Source organism: Dermacentor albipictus, chromosome 7, assembly GCF_038994185.2.
Source record: "Dermacentor albipictus isolate Rhodes 1998 colony chromosome 7, USDA_Dalb.pri_finalv2, whole genome shotgun sequence".
Lineage (NCBI taxonomy): Eukaryota > Metazoa > Arthropoda > Arachnida > Ixodida > Ixodidae > Dermacentor > Dermacentor albipictus.
This window is the reverse complement of record NC_091827.1, coordinates 44,941,308-44,961,134: the sequence shown is the minus strand read 5'-3', so window position 1 is coordinate 44,961,134 and position 19,827 is coordinate 44,941,308. Positions and strand designations below refer to the sequence as shown.

At 48.3% G+C, this 19,827-nt stretch overlaps 2 protein-coding genes across 2 annotated transcripts in view; both read right to left on the bottom strand.

The window, feature by feature from the left end:
- Positions 1 to 5,719, bottom strand: part of LOC139047387 (uncharacterized) — a 31,236-nt gene extending 25,517 nt beyond the window's left edge. The window contains exon 1 of the mRNA XM_070521212.1: positions 5,591 to 5,719. The gene's annotated coding sequence lies outside the window, so the exon portion shown is untranslated. The remainder of the gene's footprint in view (positions 1 to 5,590) is intronic.
- Positions 5,720 to 16,452: 10,733 nt separating this feature from the next.
- Positions 16,453 to 19,395, bottom strand: LOC139047385 (uncharacterized). The gene is made up of 3 exons (XM_070521210.1): positions 19,283 to 19,395; positions 18,941 to 19,200; positions 16,453 to 17,533 (listed from the first exon to the last, which is right to left on the bottom strand). Coding segments are annotated over exons 1-3 (582 nt in total). The 5' UTR covers positions 19,285 to 19,395; the 3' UTR covers positions 16,453 to 17,213.
- Positions 19,396 to 19,827: the final 432 nt, after the last annotated feature.

Genomic DNA, 19,827 nt, shown 5'->3' with positions numbered 1-19,827 from the left:
GGGCCTGCACTGCAGGTGTGATCTACGACGTTGACTTGGCTATTTCGAACGCGGACCTGCCAATTCTAATCAAACCGGCATACGAAGGAGTGGTCATCACGCACGTATGCCGACTCGGCAACAGCCGTTGTGTGAAGATTGTGTTCAAGGGGGATTCCATCCCTTCACACGTAAAGGTCGGTCACTTCCGACATGTCGTACGGCGGTTTGTCCCTAAGCCGCTTCAATGCCACAAGTGCTTCAAGATCGGGCATGTTAAGGGCGCCTGCGCAAACTCCCCAATGTGCCCCCGGTGCGCGGAGTCACACACTGTAGATGTCTGCCGTGCAACAAACTTTAGGTGTGGCAACTGTAAAGGCACCCATGAAGCGACGTCTAAAGATTGCCCAAGACTCAAAAAAGAGTTCGAAGTTCTGAAGCAAATGGTCAGGGATAACTCAACCCATAGAGAAGCCTCAGAAAAGATCCGGCGTCGACGTCGTCATCGACGAAAACGCTCAAGACAGGGTGGAGTTCGTGCGCCGCTTGTGGCAACGCCATCATCCTCAAATAGAATGCCCGAGAGCACAAGGAGACCTCAGACGGGAAACGTTGCCCCCGTGGAAGAGTGGCCGACGCTTGCAAGCTATCAGTCTTCTAAGGAGCCTCCACGCTTGACGCTCCCATCGAAGCCCGCTTCTGTTGGTGAGGCTTCAACAGTCGACTGCCAAATGATCCCGGTGCTGCGATCTATTGTGAATGTCATCAGGGCCATGCTGACAAGCATTGACACTCCATCTGCTCGAAGTGGGCTACAAGTGCTCGACGCGCTGAGCCCCGTCCTAGCAAGCCTTGAGTGAAGCCATGACTGACAATCACCAGTCATTTCGTAAGGAGGTCAGAGAAGCGTCGATCCTTCAGTGGAACGCGAGAGGTCTAAGATCTCGCATCGCCGATTTTCGTCAATTTGTTCTCACTAACCGATTTCCAATCATTGTCATCTGTGAACCAAGATTATCCCATCCAATAAGACTATCCGGCTACGAGACAACATTCTCATCAAGCGACATCAAAAGCAGCAAGGTCGTCGTGTTTATTCGCCGTGAACTTACTTACGTCGTCCAACCGGTGCAACCTCATGACGACAATCAGTATGTGTGCATGACTGTTAAAAATAGGAATGTCACCTTTGCACTCTTGGGGGTGTATCTGTCTCCATCAAGCCGATTTGACACCAAAAGGCTAGAAGACATCTTAAAAACACAACCTGGTCCATGGATTATCACCGGGGACTTCAATGCACACCATACCATTTGGGGAAGCTCTAAGGTTAACGCGACGGGAAGACGACTAGCTTCCTTAGCTTCCAACAATGGTCTCTACCTGCTGAATGACGCGAGTCCAACATTTCTGCGGGGAATAACATACAGCAGCTGCCTCGATTTGACTTTCGTCTCCCACCGCCTCGCCACACATGTTAAGTGGTTTTTGGACATTGAAACGCACGGAAGTGACCACATCCCCACTTACCTCAAGATCACGGGAATGTCTAACACGTATACGTCCACCACGATACGAAGAATAGATTGGACTGTCTTTAAATCCCACATTGAGGACGCTTGTCACAAAGGCCTCCCTTGTGGACTTCAACAAGCTATCAAGGAAACGGCACAGACAGCCACGCGCACACTCACGTGTTCTCCAAGGTATTCTGAATTCGACCTGGAATTGGAGCGGCTTCGTGCGATTCGCCGTCGTGCCGAAAGAAGATATCGACGCACTAAGTCAATTCAGGATCTAAGAACAGCCAGGCGAATGCAAAAGAAGATACAACGCCGCATGGACAAACTAGAGGCTCAGCGGTGGTCGAAATTTTGTGCGTCGCTAGATCCCCGCAAACCGCTATCTCAAATATGGAGAACTGTGCGTGGTCTACGTTCTGTTCCGGAACAGCGTTTCCCGTTTAAGGCCCTAGCACTATTCCAGCGCCGACAAGACATTGATGTGGCGGAAGACTTCTGTGCTATGGTTGCGGGCCAGCCAACTCGTACAGTTTCGCTTACATTGAACCGTATTCCAGATTCACGAGATTCACGCATGGATCTGCTTTTCACGACGCAAGAGCTTGACGCGGCGCTCGCCCTATGTAATCGGTCGTCGTCGCCTGGTCCGGATGGCATATCTTACCGCATGCTATGTCACCTTGGTGAACGGGCACGAAGAACACTCCTTAATATCTATAACGAGTCGTGGCAGGAGGGCAACGTTCCCCAAGATTGGAAGATCAGCCGCCTGGTACCGCTTCTTAAGCCTGGCAAGTCTCCCTTAGAGATTACTTCATACCGACCAATTGCGCTGGCAAGTTGCGTTGGGAAGGTAATGGAGCGAATGATCCTCGCCAGACTTGAGTGGTACCTTGAACACTACGAAATCTACCCGGACGCCATGGCTGGTTTTCGACGTCACCGATGTTCTATCGACAACGTTATCGATCTGGTAACCTATGTTCAACACCAAAAGACGTGTAAGAGGTTATCTGTCGCAATGTTCTTAGACATAAAGGGAGCCTACGACAACGTTCTTCATGACGCCATACTTGAAGCATTGGAATCGGTGGGCCTAGGCGGTCCATTATATCGTTGGACTCGCAGTTATTTACATAGGCGGTCTCTCTTTCTTAACACTGAAGCTGGCCCAACCTCGCAATACTATACGCACCATGGAGTTCCACAAGGCGGTGTCTTGAGTCCCACACTTTTCAACCTTGTACTCATTGGTCTCGTGGAACGACTTCCGAGCACAGTTAAAATATCAATGTATGCCGATGACATCTGCGTCTGGGCATCTGGTGTGACACGGCCGCAAGTACGCGCCAGGCTTCAAAAAGCTGCCACGTCAACATCGGCATACTTAAATGAACAAGGCCTCAAGATCTCGCCAGAAAAATGCGCATTGGTCGCGTTTAGCCGAAAGCCAATGAGATCATACGATGTCTCTATCGACGGCCAAAGCATACCTTATGTCAGGACGCACCGATTCTTAGGCGTAATAATTGATCGTGACCTCTGCTGGAGCCCTCATGTGGCCTACCTAAAGAAGCGCCTGACGGATATTTCTAATGTGTTTAAGTTTCTTGGAGGAAATGTCTGGGGTACTTCAGCACATGCAATGATGCAGCTGTACAGGACGCTCTTTCTTGGGTACTTACGATACAGCTTGCCTGTGCTGACCAACACCTGCAGAAGTAATATCCGCACACTCGAAAGCGTCCAGGCCCAGGCACTTAGAGTGTGTCTTGGATTGCCGCGGTGTTCGTCAACGGCTGAAACAATTGCCATTGCACACGATTTCCCAACCAAGACCCATATAGTCATGGAAGCGCTCAGAGCACACGTAAGACACCTTGCTCGAGCCCCTGCCCATCATCTAGCCTCACTGCCAGAGCATCGACCACGTGCTTCCTTTTGCGAAACAGTCCTGCCTTATCGTGCATACCTTCCATCAGGTTATACAGCTCCAGCGAAAGTTCCGTTTCCACCATGGTGCTTGGCTAGGGCAAATGTTCGACTAATGGTACCAGGAATACGAACAAAGGCCCAACTCTCGTCTCCAGCACTCAAGCAGCTTTCACTGCTCTTGCTGTATGAGACTTACAACGAGCATCATCATCTTTATACTGACGCTTCCACCACGGTGAATGGGTCTGCAGGATCGGTGATCTTTCCTGCAAAACCTTCCACAATTAAGATTCGACTATCTCACCAGACTACATCGACTGCCGCGGAGCTTGCTGCTATTCGTTGTGCACTTCGTGTAATTTCTGAAGAACTACCCAGGAAATGGAGCGTGTTCACTGACTCCAAGGCTGCTCTTCATTGTTTGGTTTCTGCCCTACGCCGAGGACCCCACGAACAACTAGTTATGGAAATCAGACTGCTGCTTCACCACCTCGTCGAGCAAGGACACGATATCACGTTGCAGTGGATTCCAAGCCACTGTGGCATAATGGGCAATGAACTTGCCGACGCAGCAGCACGATCTGCACACGAGGAGGGCTTACAAGACTCCATTCCATTCTCAAGAACAGACGCTGCAACGAAAATTCGTGTGCTTGCAAATGAAGCCATCAAAACTTTATGGAACACACCCAGCCTAAAGCATACACGTCTACACCGACTGGACCCATCCCTTCGACTTCGACCCCCGCCTAGACTCTCTCGACTCGAAACAGCTGTACTTTGCCGACTGTGGCTTGGTGTCGCCTATACAAGATCCTTCGCCTTCCGAGTCGGTATGGATGACAGCGCGGCTTGCAGACACTGCGGCGGCGAAGAGACTATCGAACACGTGCTTTGCCACTGTCCTCGATACAGCGCGCACCGGCTGTCACTAGCGACCGCGTTGGCGCGCCTTGACGACAGGCCACTTTCAGAACAGTCAGTTTTGGAATGCCGACGTGAACTGTCGTCGCAGCAAAAGTCGGTCAAGGCTCTGTTGACTTTTCTACGTGACAGTGGCCTATTAGAAAGACTCTAATGACCCCATTTCGTCCCTTCTCATATTTTTTTTTTTCGCATGCTTTCATTTTTGTCACGCTCTTCTTTCCGTCTTTATTTCCCCTTTCCCTTCCCCTAGTGCAGGGTAGCAAACCGGACGTTTTAAGTCTGGTTAACCTCCCTGCCTTCCTTTCATTTGCATCTCTCTCTCTCTCTCTCTCTCTGGGGACCTTAACTATGTTCGCCAGAAGGTGCCTAGATAAATGAATTTCAAGGTAGCGCCATTATTTCGCCTCGCCGCCGACCTCCTCATCATCGCGTTCTCCCGCCATTGCCGGTGCGTGATTGGCTGAGCGCGGTCACGTGGCACGGCAAAAAAAAGTGCCTTTTTTTTCACGCAGCGTAATTTACGCCAATACGCGCATGAATAAGGATTTACTGCATGAAATAGACGTTTCAAAACGAGTATCGAAAACGGATGTGTAGTGCGACGCAAGCTATAAAAGCTATTTGTTATATTTGCACGTGTGTTGAGAGATTCGAAACATTTTTTGGGGCGCTGGCAGCATTCCGTGTAGGAAAAGGATTAGAGGAGGAGAACAAAGGGAGAATGAAACATATCTAGGGACCTTAGTTCTTAGATAATTTAAAGAAAAAGAAAAACAAGTTAAAGAAGAAAACCTCGCGTATTTCACGTGGTCGTTAAAGTACCTCAGGTGGTCAAAATTTAAGTGGAGCTTCATTAATCATTTTGAAAAGAAAAAAAGAAAACGAAAGGGTCAACCAAGTGCCCACGCTAAAGCAGACAACGTCAGTTATATGGTGGTTCGTTGAACTGCTTTAAAGTGTGAATACTAGCCCCAAAACAGCAGAGAGAACAGATCGCTAACCTCCAACAGTTCATTTTCTTTTCAGAAAACAGAGCAAGTTTTATTATGGAGTATTAACTTGCTAATATATTATATATTATTATGGAGTATAAAAAGGTACACAAGAGGCCTTTGTAAGAGAGGCCCAATACCTGCTTGCTGTTGAGAGATAATGATTCCGTGAAGATATCACGAGACCGATGTATGAATTAACGAAAAAAAGAATTAACCAAACTTGAAACTTGCCTGAGTGTCGGCGATGTTCTCCTCGTAATTCACGGGACTCCGAACGGCTTCTTCGGGTCTATGCAGGGTTGGAGGCCAGCGACGCGGAAGCGCAAAGGCGACGGGAGCCGAATCGCAATTATCCTCGAAAGCGGTAACACCCAAAACGTTATTAAAAAACAAAAGAAAAACACGAAGCCGCACACATTCGATGCACAAACTTCGCAGGTCCGTAATCGGGCGCACAGTCTCAGGCGATATCCTGCGTGGAGTGGCTTATATTCTCACACGATATGCGCTCAGTGACCCCGTAAGCAGACGGTATACTGGGGACCACCACGTCGGCAGACGCACGATGAACTACTGTCGCAGACGACACTCAAATATATGCGGATAGGCCGAAAAAATGACCGAGCTTCGACAATTCACACAACCACGTGGGTATTCTTCCTTCTTTCCCCCTTGGTTCCTCTTGTTCTTTTATTCTTTTCTCTTCCGGGTATTTCACTATCGTGCCCTTTCACCCCCAGGCGACAAAAAGAAAGAAGCGAAGGGGCGAAGGAGGTACACAATAGGCACCACCGGAGGGATACTTGGAAAGTATAGGGGCAGTGGGAAAGGGGACAGGGGAGGCGAGGAGAGGGGGAATCTCAAGCGGGGAGTGAAGACAAGCAAAGGATTTAACTCGACGAGTTATTTTCAACGAACTTTACGTGGGGACACAACGGCCCGAATACGAGAAAGTAACGCAATTGAAGGTGATATTTTGAACGCTGTCGAATTCCGCCATATTGACAAATTTGGTATTGGAGGCATCACAAGAGGCCATAAGCAAAACTCTGGGCCTCTCAGATTGGCTCAATATGCCACCACTACAGAATCTGACAAAGTCCAGAAAGGGACCTGGGTTAGCTGGTTGGTACACGATTTGGAAGCGAATAGCGCTAAAAGCGGGATAAAACAAGGCATTTTTTTACAAAACAGGAAGGCGGGACTGTCTTGTGCGCTGCTCTTGTGCCTTCCTATTTTTGTAAGGCGAGTTCTTGTTTCGTGCCGATTTAGAGCTGTTGGCTTCACACTGACGTTCCGTTTCCGGAGATTTGGCGCGAAATTAAGAAAAAAAAGAGAGGAAGAAAAGGAAAGGAACTTCCACCTTTATTTTCTCATAAAGTTCATCGTGTCACATCGAAACCAAATTAAATACAGTTTTTGAAATAATACTTGATCCGTCGAGACTGATAAAACGTTTATCTTTAGGGTCTCTTGAAAGCATTTGCTAGCATAATCACCAATCGCTCGAAGCAGGAAGGGATGGAATAAGAGTATTCAACCCTTGCTTCGTCTCGTCGCCTTGTTCATGAGAATATACTGACAAGTATATTCTTATAATATATATATATATATATATGTAATTAACAATATTATTATATTATATTCTTATCTGCGTTGAGTGTTGGGTTGGACGCTCTAAACACTACTATGAGAAATACTGGCAAACGTCGGAGTGCCCCCAAATAATTCACTATAACACTCATTTCTTCGAACCACCCCCGGTTTCGGTACACGGTAGTTGAGCTTGCCGCGACGTCACGATACACCTGCTCGCTCCTTTTGTAGTGCGACCCACTTCACTACACTGGCTACGGCGGCGACGCGCTAGCGAAGCCTGCAGAAACATTCACGTGTTATTTAATCAAATAATTAATTTGTTTTGTTAGTATTACCAGCACCATCATCGTGTAGGTTTCCCGCTACACAACGTGAGTTCATTTTGCTGTGCCGTGACGCCACTTCCGGCATTTCGAACCCACCTCTTTACATGGATCAAATAAAAATGTCAGACAAGCGTTTGCTAACCTTTTTTACCCGCCGCGGTTGCTCAGAGGCTATGGTGTTGGGCAGCTCAGCCCGAGGTCGCGGGATCGAATCCCGACCGCGCGGCCGCATTTCGATGGCGGCGGAATGCGAAAACACCCGTGGTGCTTAGATTTAGGTGCACGTTAAAGAGCCCCAGGTGGTCTAAATTTCCGACGTCCTCCACTACGGCGTGCCTCATAATCAGAAAGTGGTTTGGGCACGTAAAACCACATACTTTAATTTTCCTAACCTTCGTTGTTTGCCGAGTGCCATTATTTCGCGTGCGATAAAAAAAATAAGAAAAACTGCTATCGTGTTTCTACAACCGCGAAAAATAAGCACCCAAAGCTCCTTCAACAGCATGACAAGTGATACGCGGCCGCCACCTTTAACTCTGTGGCATGTTTAGCCACCCACGCAAGTGAAAAGGAGCCGCTTTTGCGGGGCCAATGCCGGTGCCCCTCTTTAACGCGATAACAGACCCCCGCCCGTAGCTAACACAATTATCTTCGGTGTCTGGTCTTCGCTCCGTCGTTCTTCCTTCTGCACGCGCCCAAACTGCACGTGACAAACCTGAACGGCGCGAAAAGAGGAGATCAAAGATGCATGCAGGAACAGCACTGGATCATGCGCGCACGTTAATCTTTGTCCTAGTTTCCATCCTTCTCTTCCTTCTTTTTTATTTTTTTCCTGCCGTTTGAACTCGTGATACGCGGCGCCAACTTCGTCAAACGGCAGTGCTCACCAATGGAACTGCCAGCCTTGTCATCCTACCAGCCCCAAACACTTCGGAACGCCTCCGAATCGCCACATCTCGCGAACTAGAACAGGTGACTCGAAAAAAAAAAAAGAAAGAAAGAAAGGGGGCGAGATCTTCAACAAAGGCGAATTCCTCTGCGGCAGCGACCAGTATAAATAACCTCGAGGCGTTTCGCGACTGTCACTCTTTAGCACGACTCGCGTTGTCCTTACGGCGGTGGTCCAGGGGTGGGGATCACCCCCCTGCTTTCTCGGTAGCGCCTTGAAAGTCGGACACCGCGTTTTGCACGCCGAATATTAGAGAGAACAGATTGTGCGCGGCAGCTAAACCCAACCCCCCTCGCCCGCGTCTCATTGGCACCGAGCATAATTGGGCATGTGTCTGTGTTAAGCGGGAAGCTTTACCTCGGGCCCAACTCCGACGCGGCCTATTGAAATGCGTGTAAAACGCAAAAATGTTTTTAAGAGATAACCCCTGGACCGATTTTAATGAAATTTGTTCCACTTGAGAGAGAGAGGTTAAACTCTAGTGACTGTTGGGAGCGGAAAATCGATTTGGGGCTTGAATTTCCTAAAACGATTTTCAAATATTTGAACGTTTGAAAAAAAGAGAAGCACGAAGTTTACAAATTTATAGCTCTGCATCAAGAACCGATATGGCGGTTCTGTAAACGGCATCCATTAGATCATTCAAAGCGGACAAATTCAATATGTCATTTTACATCGTACGTGAATTTGTTACGTTGGAAGCTTTAGCTCGGGCTTGTTACGTGAATTTGTTACGTTGGAAGCTTTAGCTCGGGCCCAACTCCGACGCGGCCTATTCAAATACGTGTAAAATGCGAAAAACGTTTTTTTCCCACCCCTGGACCGATTTTGATGAAATGTGTTGCATTTGAGAGGGAAAGGTTAAACTCTAGTGACTGTTGGGAGCGGAAAATCGCTTTAAGGCCTGAATTTTATTTTTAAAATTTTCAGAAATTCGAGAGCTCGAATGAAGTAGAAGCACGAAGTTTACAACTTAATAATGCAACTTTGCATCGACAACAGGTATCGCGGTTCTGTAAACCGCACCCATTAGATCACTGGAAGCGGACAAATTCAATATGACATCTTATCTCTTACGTGAATTTGTTACGTGTGTACAAGGTTTCTGCAAACGCTGTTATTTCTTATTGCTAAATTTTTTTTAGATTCGTGTCCGACAAATGAATTTTTTCAGCTTTAGATGCACTGTTACACGCAATGCACACAACTGCGATATCATTTTTCATTGTCGTTTTGCAGAGTTGTAAACATGATAGTTTCTTTTTTTGATAATTTTAGATTTTCGCCAATTTTTAATAAAATCGTTGACAACATAAATCAAACACTCGACACCAACAGTCACTAGATTTTAAGGTTTTCCTTTTAAGTGCAACAAACCTCGCCAAATTTGGTGCAGTGGTTGCCGAGAAAGACGAATTCTGCTTTTGCGTGTATTTAGATAGGAGCACCTGAGCTAAAGCTTCCTCCTAAAAAAAAATGCGTTTTATCTCACTGCCTTCTGCCCAATAAGGCGGCGGTGGGCAGACGACAGAACGCGTTTCGATGAATACGAGCGCGATTTCCGTAAAAGACATGCACCGAAAGCTGCCGAACGATCCGACGTTCTTTATTTATTTATTTTCGTCGGGTTGTGTTTACACGCATTTACTGAAAACCTCGTTTTCTTCCTCCTCCCATTAATATCATTAAACGAATTATGTTGCGCTTGTCGCTACTCTGTTCTCGTCCAAATTTTGCAGCAACATCACATCTTATGGTATAATCTGGATTGTTTAATATATACCAGACGGAATATATAGTCACTTGCCCGATTTGCCAAGAAGAAATAAAAAATGCATATCTGCCTTCGTCTGCGCCCCCTCGAAGTCAGGTAAAGTTCAAAACATGCCCGTTATATCTTGCGTTTGCCGTACCAGGTCTGCAATACGACGAAGCATTTACTTCGAGATTGCCTTCCATTAACTGCTACGCCGTGCGTCCAAAGGCGACTTCGCACATATTTGTTGACAAACATGGCGGCTAACAGTGCCAAGTATTACGCTAAACGATGCGGACTATAACAATACCATTTCTGAGACAGCAATGATCGTCCATTGGATGGAGATCCACATGGCAAGACATGGGTATTACAGGGATGCGTTGAATGTGCCCAGCGCGGACATTCCTCGCATGTACACATGGGGGACATGATCGGGACAAGCCGCGTATGAATTGCGTGGGAAGGCATTTTGCCCCGTTCGCAGCAGACGCTGTTTCAAAGATTCAATTGGGGCAGAATGCAGAAATTCGCACGAATGCAAATGCAAGCGAGCGAGCGCGTTATTTCAATGTGCTGCTACCCGTTCTTCTACTAGGCCTTTCCGCTAGGCCTAAGTGACAAGGCTGAAGTTTTCAAATTGCGTCAAGAAATACGTAAAGTACACGATGTCATGATAGCCTTGGCTTGTAATTTCATCAGACGATAAAACGTCATTCTGTCACAGAAAAATTATACAAAAGACACAGTATCAGCAACAGTCAACTGTATACAGGGTGTCCCAACTATCATGCACAGAGATTATATGCATGTATATATATATGCAAATGCCATGGTGCACGTAGCTGGACAGAACTAAAGTACTGTTGTCTGCCGTCGCTTGGAGGCCGTACTCACAATTTAGCCGTATACCTAAAAGCGGGTTGCAATTAATGCAGAAATTTCTACCGCTTTAGATTTATTATGAGGCGCAGTTTACAGAATCGTGATACCTTCGTTGATTGATGTGTTGCAGGGCAACAGACGTGCTAATTTTGCTTATTGAAATTTTGCAAATTTCAGGAATATTCCTTAAAAAAACCGATGGCATAAATTCAAAACATTCTTCTTACCGTTGATGGATTAATAACTACTTCGCTTAAACGTAACAAACCATCGCTGCAGTGGTTGGCGAGAAAAAACGATTTTTCCGTTCTCATGCACACACACACACACACACACACACACTAAATCATTAATCAATGATTATATATATATATATATATATATATATATATATATATATATATATATATATATATATATATATATATATATACATATATATATATATATATATATATATATATATATATATATATATATATATATATATATATATATAAGCGTGTGTGTGTGTGTGTGTGTGTGTGTGTGTGTGTAGAAGCTAGAGACATAAATTTAGCTTCCCCCTAACGAAAAAAACAAATTTGTTGACGTTAGTAACACGCCAGTCGGGTATAAAAACCAACTTGAACAGCGGTTATGCCGCTAAGCCGTTTTCGGGTCCGAAGAGGACATGCGTATATACAATATGGCCGGAAGAAGAAGTTTATTGACTGGAAAAGACAGAGTGGTCGGACGGAAATATATACGGAAAATAAATGTGGCCTTGAATAATAAGCGTGCATGGTCAGCCGGCTGTAATTTTGAAATCAATGCGGCAAAACGAGGCGATACCGAAGAGGGAGAAATGTGACAAGTTTTGGACGAAAAAACAGCCTTGCGGGGAAGTCGACTTCCATCTTTCCTTCTTTCTTTCTTTCTCTCTTTTTTTTTCAAGTGGTTTTCCTCGATGTGCGGCCCTGTGAAAGTTCTGTATTGTCTATCCCGTGGGGGGGGGGGGGGGATATAAGAGTCTTCCTCAATCGTCGACGACAGTATTGGCGGCGAGGAGTTACGGAGTCGCCCTCTATCGGAAGCGCCTCGCTGGCGTAGTATGAGGGATCACGTGGCGCGCTCCTCATAGGTTTTGCTGTCGGCGCTCACTAAAAACACCACGCGCGAGCTCTCCCGGACATTTCTATAACCACTTTCGAAACGAGAGAAGTTTCTTACTGTCTAAATAATGATCTTGGGCAAACTGAAAGCACACAATCGTTTACAGCCGCTATCTCTTTACCGAATACGTACAGTGAACGCTACTGCGCGCGGTCGCCGCGATGGAGTCTCCCGAACCGGCTTCTCGCGTGAAAGGTAGGTAAACGCTGAGAACAAATTATGTGAAATATGTTCTTATAGTGTTTGTATAACTAAATGGAGCGTAATAGAATGAAGCCTCAATGCAGCGATCGCGCAAATTCGCAGCGACCGACTGCGCGTCTGCATGCTTGTCCGCGCACTGTTTCGCTTTCACCGCGCGCGCGTTTTCGCACCGATGAGCATTTGACAATGTAAAAGCAACCATTGTTGCGCGGGCGCTATCAGAGCTGTTCAAAAATGATTTCATTGTAGAGACTTCGACGCCTACGGGGACTGTAATGTGCCATCGCGACGATTCAATCTTTTTTTTTTGACCTTTCAATACGATTTCTCGAGTTGGGTCGCACTGTATGTTTATCGGCGTTCTCAGCGTGCAATTCCCCGCTGCTCCTTTTTTGTAATCCAGTGCATTAATTCATAACACAAACATTACCACATACCATGCTTTCTTTAAATGTGCTTCTTACCGCTGCCTTTCCACTCCACTGAACTTGCCAGTATCTATAGCATCGACAAGTTCATAGACCAAACCGTCACGACATTAGTCTGGCAGCGGACTCGGGCGAGCGTCTCAGTGCGCGTTTTCAGAACATCGCAGACCGGGTGCCGGGGCCTAAATCTTCCTCGCGTCTGTGCTTGCTGCATACCCGAGTTGTAGCCGATGACTGTTTGCCGGTTTTATGTTTCGCGAGCCAAGTTTCACACAGCTTCTTGTCCTGCGGCTACGTGTGAATAAGGCTGACACCGGCCTCCGTTACGTGCTTCCGGCCCTACCATGCCCTACGAGCAGCAGCCTACCATGTTGCGCGCCTTCAAAGGCAGCCACTACTTATTGTAGTGCTTTCAAGCGTTGTAAAGGAGACACTCGAAGCGGGAAAATTTCACCACTAAATGAAAACCGCAGCGTACGAGGGAATTTAAACTCGTTTTCAGCTCGCTTCGGCGCTCCCGAAGCAGCCGACGCGGCCGCTACGTCCACGTGATCCCTCCTAGCCCGTCACGCCGACGGTGGCGCCAGCTTTTCCAGTGGTGGAGCTCGAGGCCAATACCTAAAAGCGGCTTGCAATGCACAATTTTTTACCGCTTTAGATTTATTATGAGGTGCAGTTTACAGCATCGTGATACCTTTATTTATTGATGTGTTGCAGGGCAGCAAACTTGCTCATTTTGCTTTTTGAAATTTTGCAATTTTCAGGAATATTCCTTTAAAAGAAAACCGATGGCATAAATTGAAAGCATACTTCTTACCGTTGATGGATTAATAACTACTTCGCTTAAACGTAACAAACCATCGGTGCAGTGGTTGGCGAGAAAAAACGATTTCTCCGTTCTCATGCACATATATATATGTGTGTGTGTGTGTGTGTGTAGAAGCTAGTGACATAAATTTAGCTTCCCCCTATAGCAAAGAAGAAGAAGAAACTTTAATAAAGAATAGTCCGGCAGTTCTGGCTGTGGTGGCCTCAGGTGACGGCTCGAAGTCCTTGGACTCGAGCGGCATCTTCGGCTTGCCGGACGGCCCAGAGCTGCCAGCTCTGAACTTCTGATAGCCGCCTCCCAGCGGCGGCGACGCCTACGGAGAAGGTCCCCGGCGGCTCCCGCATCCGGGGCGGCGTCGGGAAGAAGCGAGCTCGAGCCTTCTCCTACCCTGGCAAAGGCCGCGATTATGGACGCGTCGCCAACGGAGCTGGTTTGATTACCGTTGTTGCCGGCACACTCCCAGAGCATGTGTCGCAGCGTTGCTCTCTGTCCGCATGTTTTACATGCGTCTGTTGAATATAAACGCGGATATCAGTGGTGTAAGATAGCGGGGCTAGGGTAGGTGTGTGTCTGGAGCAAGCGCAAAGTTACGGCCTCGTTCCTGTTCAGTTTGTCGTGCGGTGGCGGGAATGTGCGTCTTTCGAGTCTGTAGTGTTGGGTGAGGTCTCTGAACGTGGTTAGGCGATCGCCCCACGCCCAGTGTGCTTCTTGTTGTGTTTCTGTTGTAGTGTCTCGATCCGGCAGATCCGATGCCCCGTTCTCGGGGGCGGAGGCGGCCACATAATCAGCGGCGGCTCGGCGTGTGAGACCTCGAGCCGTGGCGTGGGCCGCCTCGTTGCCCGCGAGCGGAACATCGGTATGTGCCGGGGTCCAGAGGAGGAAGACCGTAGAATTTTGGCGTTGCGAGGGCGATGACGAGTCGCCGTCGTCAGAAATTTGGAGTATGCGGGCCGCTTCCCGCGAGACACGACCGCGCGCGAAGCCGCGGATTGCCGCCTGCGAGTCGCTGATCACGATCGCAGCGTTCGGCACCGCGACGAGTGCTAGGGCTATCGCGGCTTCTTCGGCCGCCTCCGTGTGTCCCGTGGTCACCGTGGCGCTCGCGAGGCACTTACCCGAGCGGTCTACAACCGCTATCGCGGTTGCGCTTCTCCCTCCTCCATATGGTGCCCCGTCTACGTATGCCGCCTCGTTGCTGTTACCAAACTTCTTCTGTAGGTCGCTTGCTCGTTTGTTGCGTCTCCTGGTGTGGTGCGTCGGGTGCATGTTCTTGGGAAGCGGCGAGATGATCAGGCGGTCGCGAACAGAGGCGGGAACCTCCGTCTTTTCTCCATGCTGGGTGTGGTACGCGATGCTGAGCGACTCGAGGATGCATCGACCTGCCTTTGACCTCGATAATCGTTCGTATTGTGCAATGTCGTGCGCCTCGATTAACTCGTTAAGGGAGTTGTGAACTCCGAGCTCTAGAAACTTGTCGGTGCTCGCGTTGAGTGGAACGCCGACCGCCCTCTTGAAAGCCTTTCGGATCATGCATTCGAATTTGTTTTTTTCGGACCCGATCCACCTCAGGTAGGGGGCAACATACGTTATGCGGCTTATCGCGTACGCCTGCACGAGACGGATCGCGCACTCTTCACGCATACCGTTGCGTCTATTCGTGATGCGAAGCAAGAGTCGGATCGTGTCATCTACCGAACGACGAAGTATTCGCACCGTCTCTCCGTTATGGCCGTTTGCCTACAGGTGTAACCCTAGGATGCTAATTTTCTCTACGTGCGGTACGGGAGTACCATCTGCCAATGTAATGCGTATTTTGGAATATTCCCGTTCCTCTTCGCGCAGAGTTTTACGACCTCTCCTTGTGGGTTTGTAGAGCAAGAGTTCGGACAAAAAAAAATTATGTTGACCTTAGTCACACGCCAGTCGGGCACAAAAACCAACTTGAACAGTGGTTATGACTACATGACCGCCGCTTTAACCGACGACCCTGCGTTGTGCTGGCCTTCATCGCTGAACAACTTATCGGGTCGCCGCATGCAGGGGCTTCGCTTGCAGGAATACGACTTCAATGTCACCTACAGGTCTGGAAAGAAGCACCAGGACGCAGACACCCTTTCTCGCTGCGCACTCCCGATCCCCGATCACTCATCTATCCGCGCCAGCTTACACACTGAGTCGTCTCCACTGTCTTTAACCGTCGCGAGGCTATTTGACTATAGGCCCCGACCGCCCATCCGTCCTTGTTTCCCACCAAGGTGCCGACCCATGCTGCATGCCGCACTGTTGTCGAATGCCTGGAAAATTCTCCTTTATTCCCGAACGCCCTACTTCGTAGACAGCTTAACTCAAGCTCCGCAGTGGAATTTCGTATTGCTACATTTATCTCATCGGGGACAACAAATGGGTCACCGTCATACCGCGTTCTCTGCAGGTTCTGGGAGCCTTTCACGACGATCCGACGGCTGGTCATCTATAGCTTATCACAAGAAGTACAATAGAATCCGAGGTACGATAGAATCCATGACTCGCCGTAGGCTGCTTCGTTGTAGAACATGTAAACAGTTCTAAAATGCGTGTTCCCATTTGACTCCTGCACCATTCGCAGCCGTCTTTGAAAGAGCGGCATCCCTGTAAGATACTTTCCAGGGAAAACTGGACTAAGGCGACTTGGCTGGCAGTCGATCATTCTGCTTGCAATGCAGCATGGTTAACTGAATGAAAAAGGCAATACATTTTACTTGTTATGCATGCAGCCAATAATTGTGCGTGTCCTTTCAGCCGATGATTTGTCTCTTAATAAAAAAAAGCGTGACACGAATAACTGAGCAACAAATGAGGGAGTGATCAAATGTCTTTATTCAAAACGAAAAAAATGAAGGGTGACAGGAATGTACAGATGGAGATTGACATTTAGATACTCAGTAAGTAAGGCCATTCGCTACAACTGCAAGAGGTCGCCATATCACCATGACTTTCTTTCTGTGGAGTCTGCGTACGTCTTGGAACAAAATTGTGTAGCTCTGGCACGTTTATTGACAATGCATCATAAATAATGTGTGACATGAGGTAGATAAGAGCATCGCAGTGTATCTTTCCGTGTATTTTCTACACGGCCGGTTTAATCCCTGAAGGCATCATGCACAGCCTCAGTTCGTCAGTAGCAAGTGTCACTTTTTGGCATTTCGTCACTGTTACTTTGACAATTGCTGAACTTCTTTCGTGCACAGCAAACGACGTTTCTTTCTTTTTCAGCGTGTAAGCTGCAGAGGTAGACATTCTATTGTTATCGCTTCTATCGAATTACGGTGTCTACGCTACTTGCCAAACATGCATTTTTTTTTGTGTTCTAACCATGTTAACTATATTGAGCACAAAAATGAGTTATTATGGTACAGTTCTTTTTTTTTTAACGAGCCCTTATCCGTTCCTTGTCCAAATGTATTAAATACAGTGAAAATGTTGTATTACATGTGTCTGAACGACAAAATGCAGGGATCAATCTCTTTTTTAAAATCACAGTGGAGTTTTTGGCAACGAATCGAAGGTATGCTTCTCAATGCCGGATATGGGCTGCAAAACGTTACGACATCCTACACAGGGATCGTTGGATCGTGGAAAAGTACAGTCGCGCTTCTCTGTCTGTCCGTAAAGCTTCCGGGTTCACGCGTACGACGGCCTTTTGTGAGACAACTCGCAAGTCCGATCGCACGTCACGATGTTTGGTCAGGCGTCCGCAGCGTTCATCCAGTGCCGGGACCGCTCTATCTCGATGTCTGGATCTTCCATCTCCACCACGAGAGACGTCAGGCTGCTGATGCTGGGCACGGACTCGTCGCTCCCTTCGGATGACGTGCTGGGACCAGCGCCGCCCGTCTGCCAAGATGGCGGCTCGCGGGCATCGCCATGAACGTCAGCCGAGGCCCCGCCTGCCGCAACGGTCGCCTGCGACCACCAGTCCTGCTGTTGGACGTCGCTCGCCGGTGGTCCCTGAGGAAGCTGCACTTGCGGCCACTGCGGTTGTACTTGCCACGACGTGCTCGCAGCTAAAATGCAAACGACACAAAAGAAGACATAAGATGAAATTGGCAGTTTCGCCCTGAAGGTCCGAAGCGTAGAAAGCGATAGCGACGCTTTTAAGTTCGTCGTTCGAACTCCTCGGACGGTGTTCCGTGTTCCGATACACGGGGGGTTGACGCGTTGGCGCAGCACGCAGTACGCGATGCAAACGCGTCTGCGCTGCAGAGACAGTGCCCCGGCAGCTATGCCGGGCGTCTCACAACGGCGGCTTAGTGACGAGGGCCACCGCCAGCGGCGTTGCAGACGTCTAAACTCTAATGCACCTGCATTACTAAACTCGATAGTGCATGCCCAAAGAGAGCCGTCGGCGTTTTGTCAGCGCCCAACGAAATGATTAGATCTGTAGGTTTAGCTTGACGTCTCGAGACATGCGCCGTCAAAGTTGCGATAAAGATATGTTTCGTGCATTGAAGCACAAAAGTAACTGGTACGCCAATGCATTTCGTCGGAAACTTTGAAAATTATTATCTCCAAATTGGTGTAGCCCTGAGAATTCGTTCCAAGTGGATATGCCTTGTAAGCTCACCGGCTACAATTCGTAGGTTGAAATATATGCGTAAAATAATTAAGTTAAGAAAAGTTAGTTAGCGTAATTTGTTAATTATACAGCTAAGGGTTTTGATTTCTCGTACAAGTAATGGCCGCCTCATCAAATAATTTATATCAAGGGTTAGAATTGTGCCATTTGCCCACGGAGCAAGAAACATTTAGGAGTGGAAACTCCGCTGTTTGTGGCGACCAGAAAAGGTCACAAGCCCGCGGAGCCGTTATCGTGCTGGCGGCGCCTGGCGGCCTGGAAAGAAATTACCGCCGTTGAAAGCGCGCTGGAGCCGCCTGCCCGGGCGCTGCATTTTTTTTTTCGCTGCGGCTTCTACGACGCCCCGCATGGCGCCGCCACTGTATACGACCCCGTCGGCGCATACAACAATTGTGACCTTATCTGGTCGCCTGCGCTCGCTCGCACTGACGGGAGTTTCACCTCCTAAATGTCTTACTCCGTGTATTTGCCACAGGCAGTTTTTAAGAATTTGGCGCAGCTAAGAAAGACCATATATCCCAAACCAAAAGGAAGTGCTGCCCACACACACACACACGTGTGTGTGTGTATGTGCGTGTGCGTGAACGATAACAAGGGAAACCGAGGGCCTCGATTTCTTTTTTTAGAATCACGACCACAGCCAACAACGAACGAAGCCAAAGAAAAGCATTAATTATTAATGAATAATAATGTAATTAGGCGAAATGCAAAAAAGTCCGACTTGCTCCAAGCGGTGGCAAACAACGTTACATTCTCTCCAACTACGTGGCACCGGCATTATTTCTTTTTTTCAATTATGGCACGAGTTACGTAGGGACACGTGGCATGTACTCACGAGCAGCGACGCCGGACTGTTGGTACTGGACGTAGTCGCGGTCTGATTGGCCCCCGCCGAATGACACGCACGGCGCAGAGTGGCTGAGGGACGAGTTGAGCGGAGGCGGTGGCGGCCTGGTCGGATACAGCGACTCGAAGCTGCCGAACTGTCGGTTCCAGGGTGCCGCCACGTTAGGCCTAAGTTCCACCGACGCGGACAGGACTCGCTCGTCGCTGCTGCTCAGCGCGGGAAACGCGGATGACGGTACCGCGCGAGACCTGCACCGTGGCAACGGAAATTAACGGCGCGAAACAGACAGCGACGAAGGAAAACAAGAACACAACACCGGCGCTGACTTACATTTCGCCCCACCACCAAGTCGCGCAAGTTTCTCTTCTGGTCCGTGGCAACCAATTGCGGCAGCCTTACGCGACTTGTGTCGGGAAGGACGATATATGGACAGTGCAAAGAATCGTGCCCTTACACGAAATAAAAGCAGATTCAGAGAAACTACGAAGGTTCGTAGATGTGTTATATGGAGCCTGTAACATGTCTGCAAAAAGCCTGCGACCTTAGATATTTTGTTCAATATTAGAGGTTCCAAAAACAGCCCCTTTCGTATAGTCTGCGGTACAGCCCGCATGCACTCTCATACCGCGCTTCATTGAGCAGCGCCACCTGTGGGAGAGATCTCGATCGTCCGTAGCCTGTGAAGAAGACGGTAGCCAAACGAAGGTCCCGTGTTGCCGGTCGCAGCGGCACCGATAAGACGTGCTGCAGGCCTCACCTGCGCACCGTTACGTATAGAAGAAGCTACGAGAGACGTCAGGCTCTCGTGCTTGTGTTTGTCTCGGGCGAAATAACCCTCCGAATTTCTCATTAACGCTAAATTCAACATCCTTTTT

What these genes read in the sequence shown, in the direction of transcription:
- LOC139047385 (XM_070521210.1), bottom strand. An exon ending in ACAGTCCGGCGTCGCTGCTC is followed by an intron (nt 17,534 to 18,940) that starts GTGAGTACATGC and finishes TTTGCATTTTAG; the next exon opens with CTGCGAGCACGTCGTGGCAA.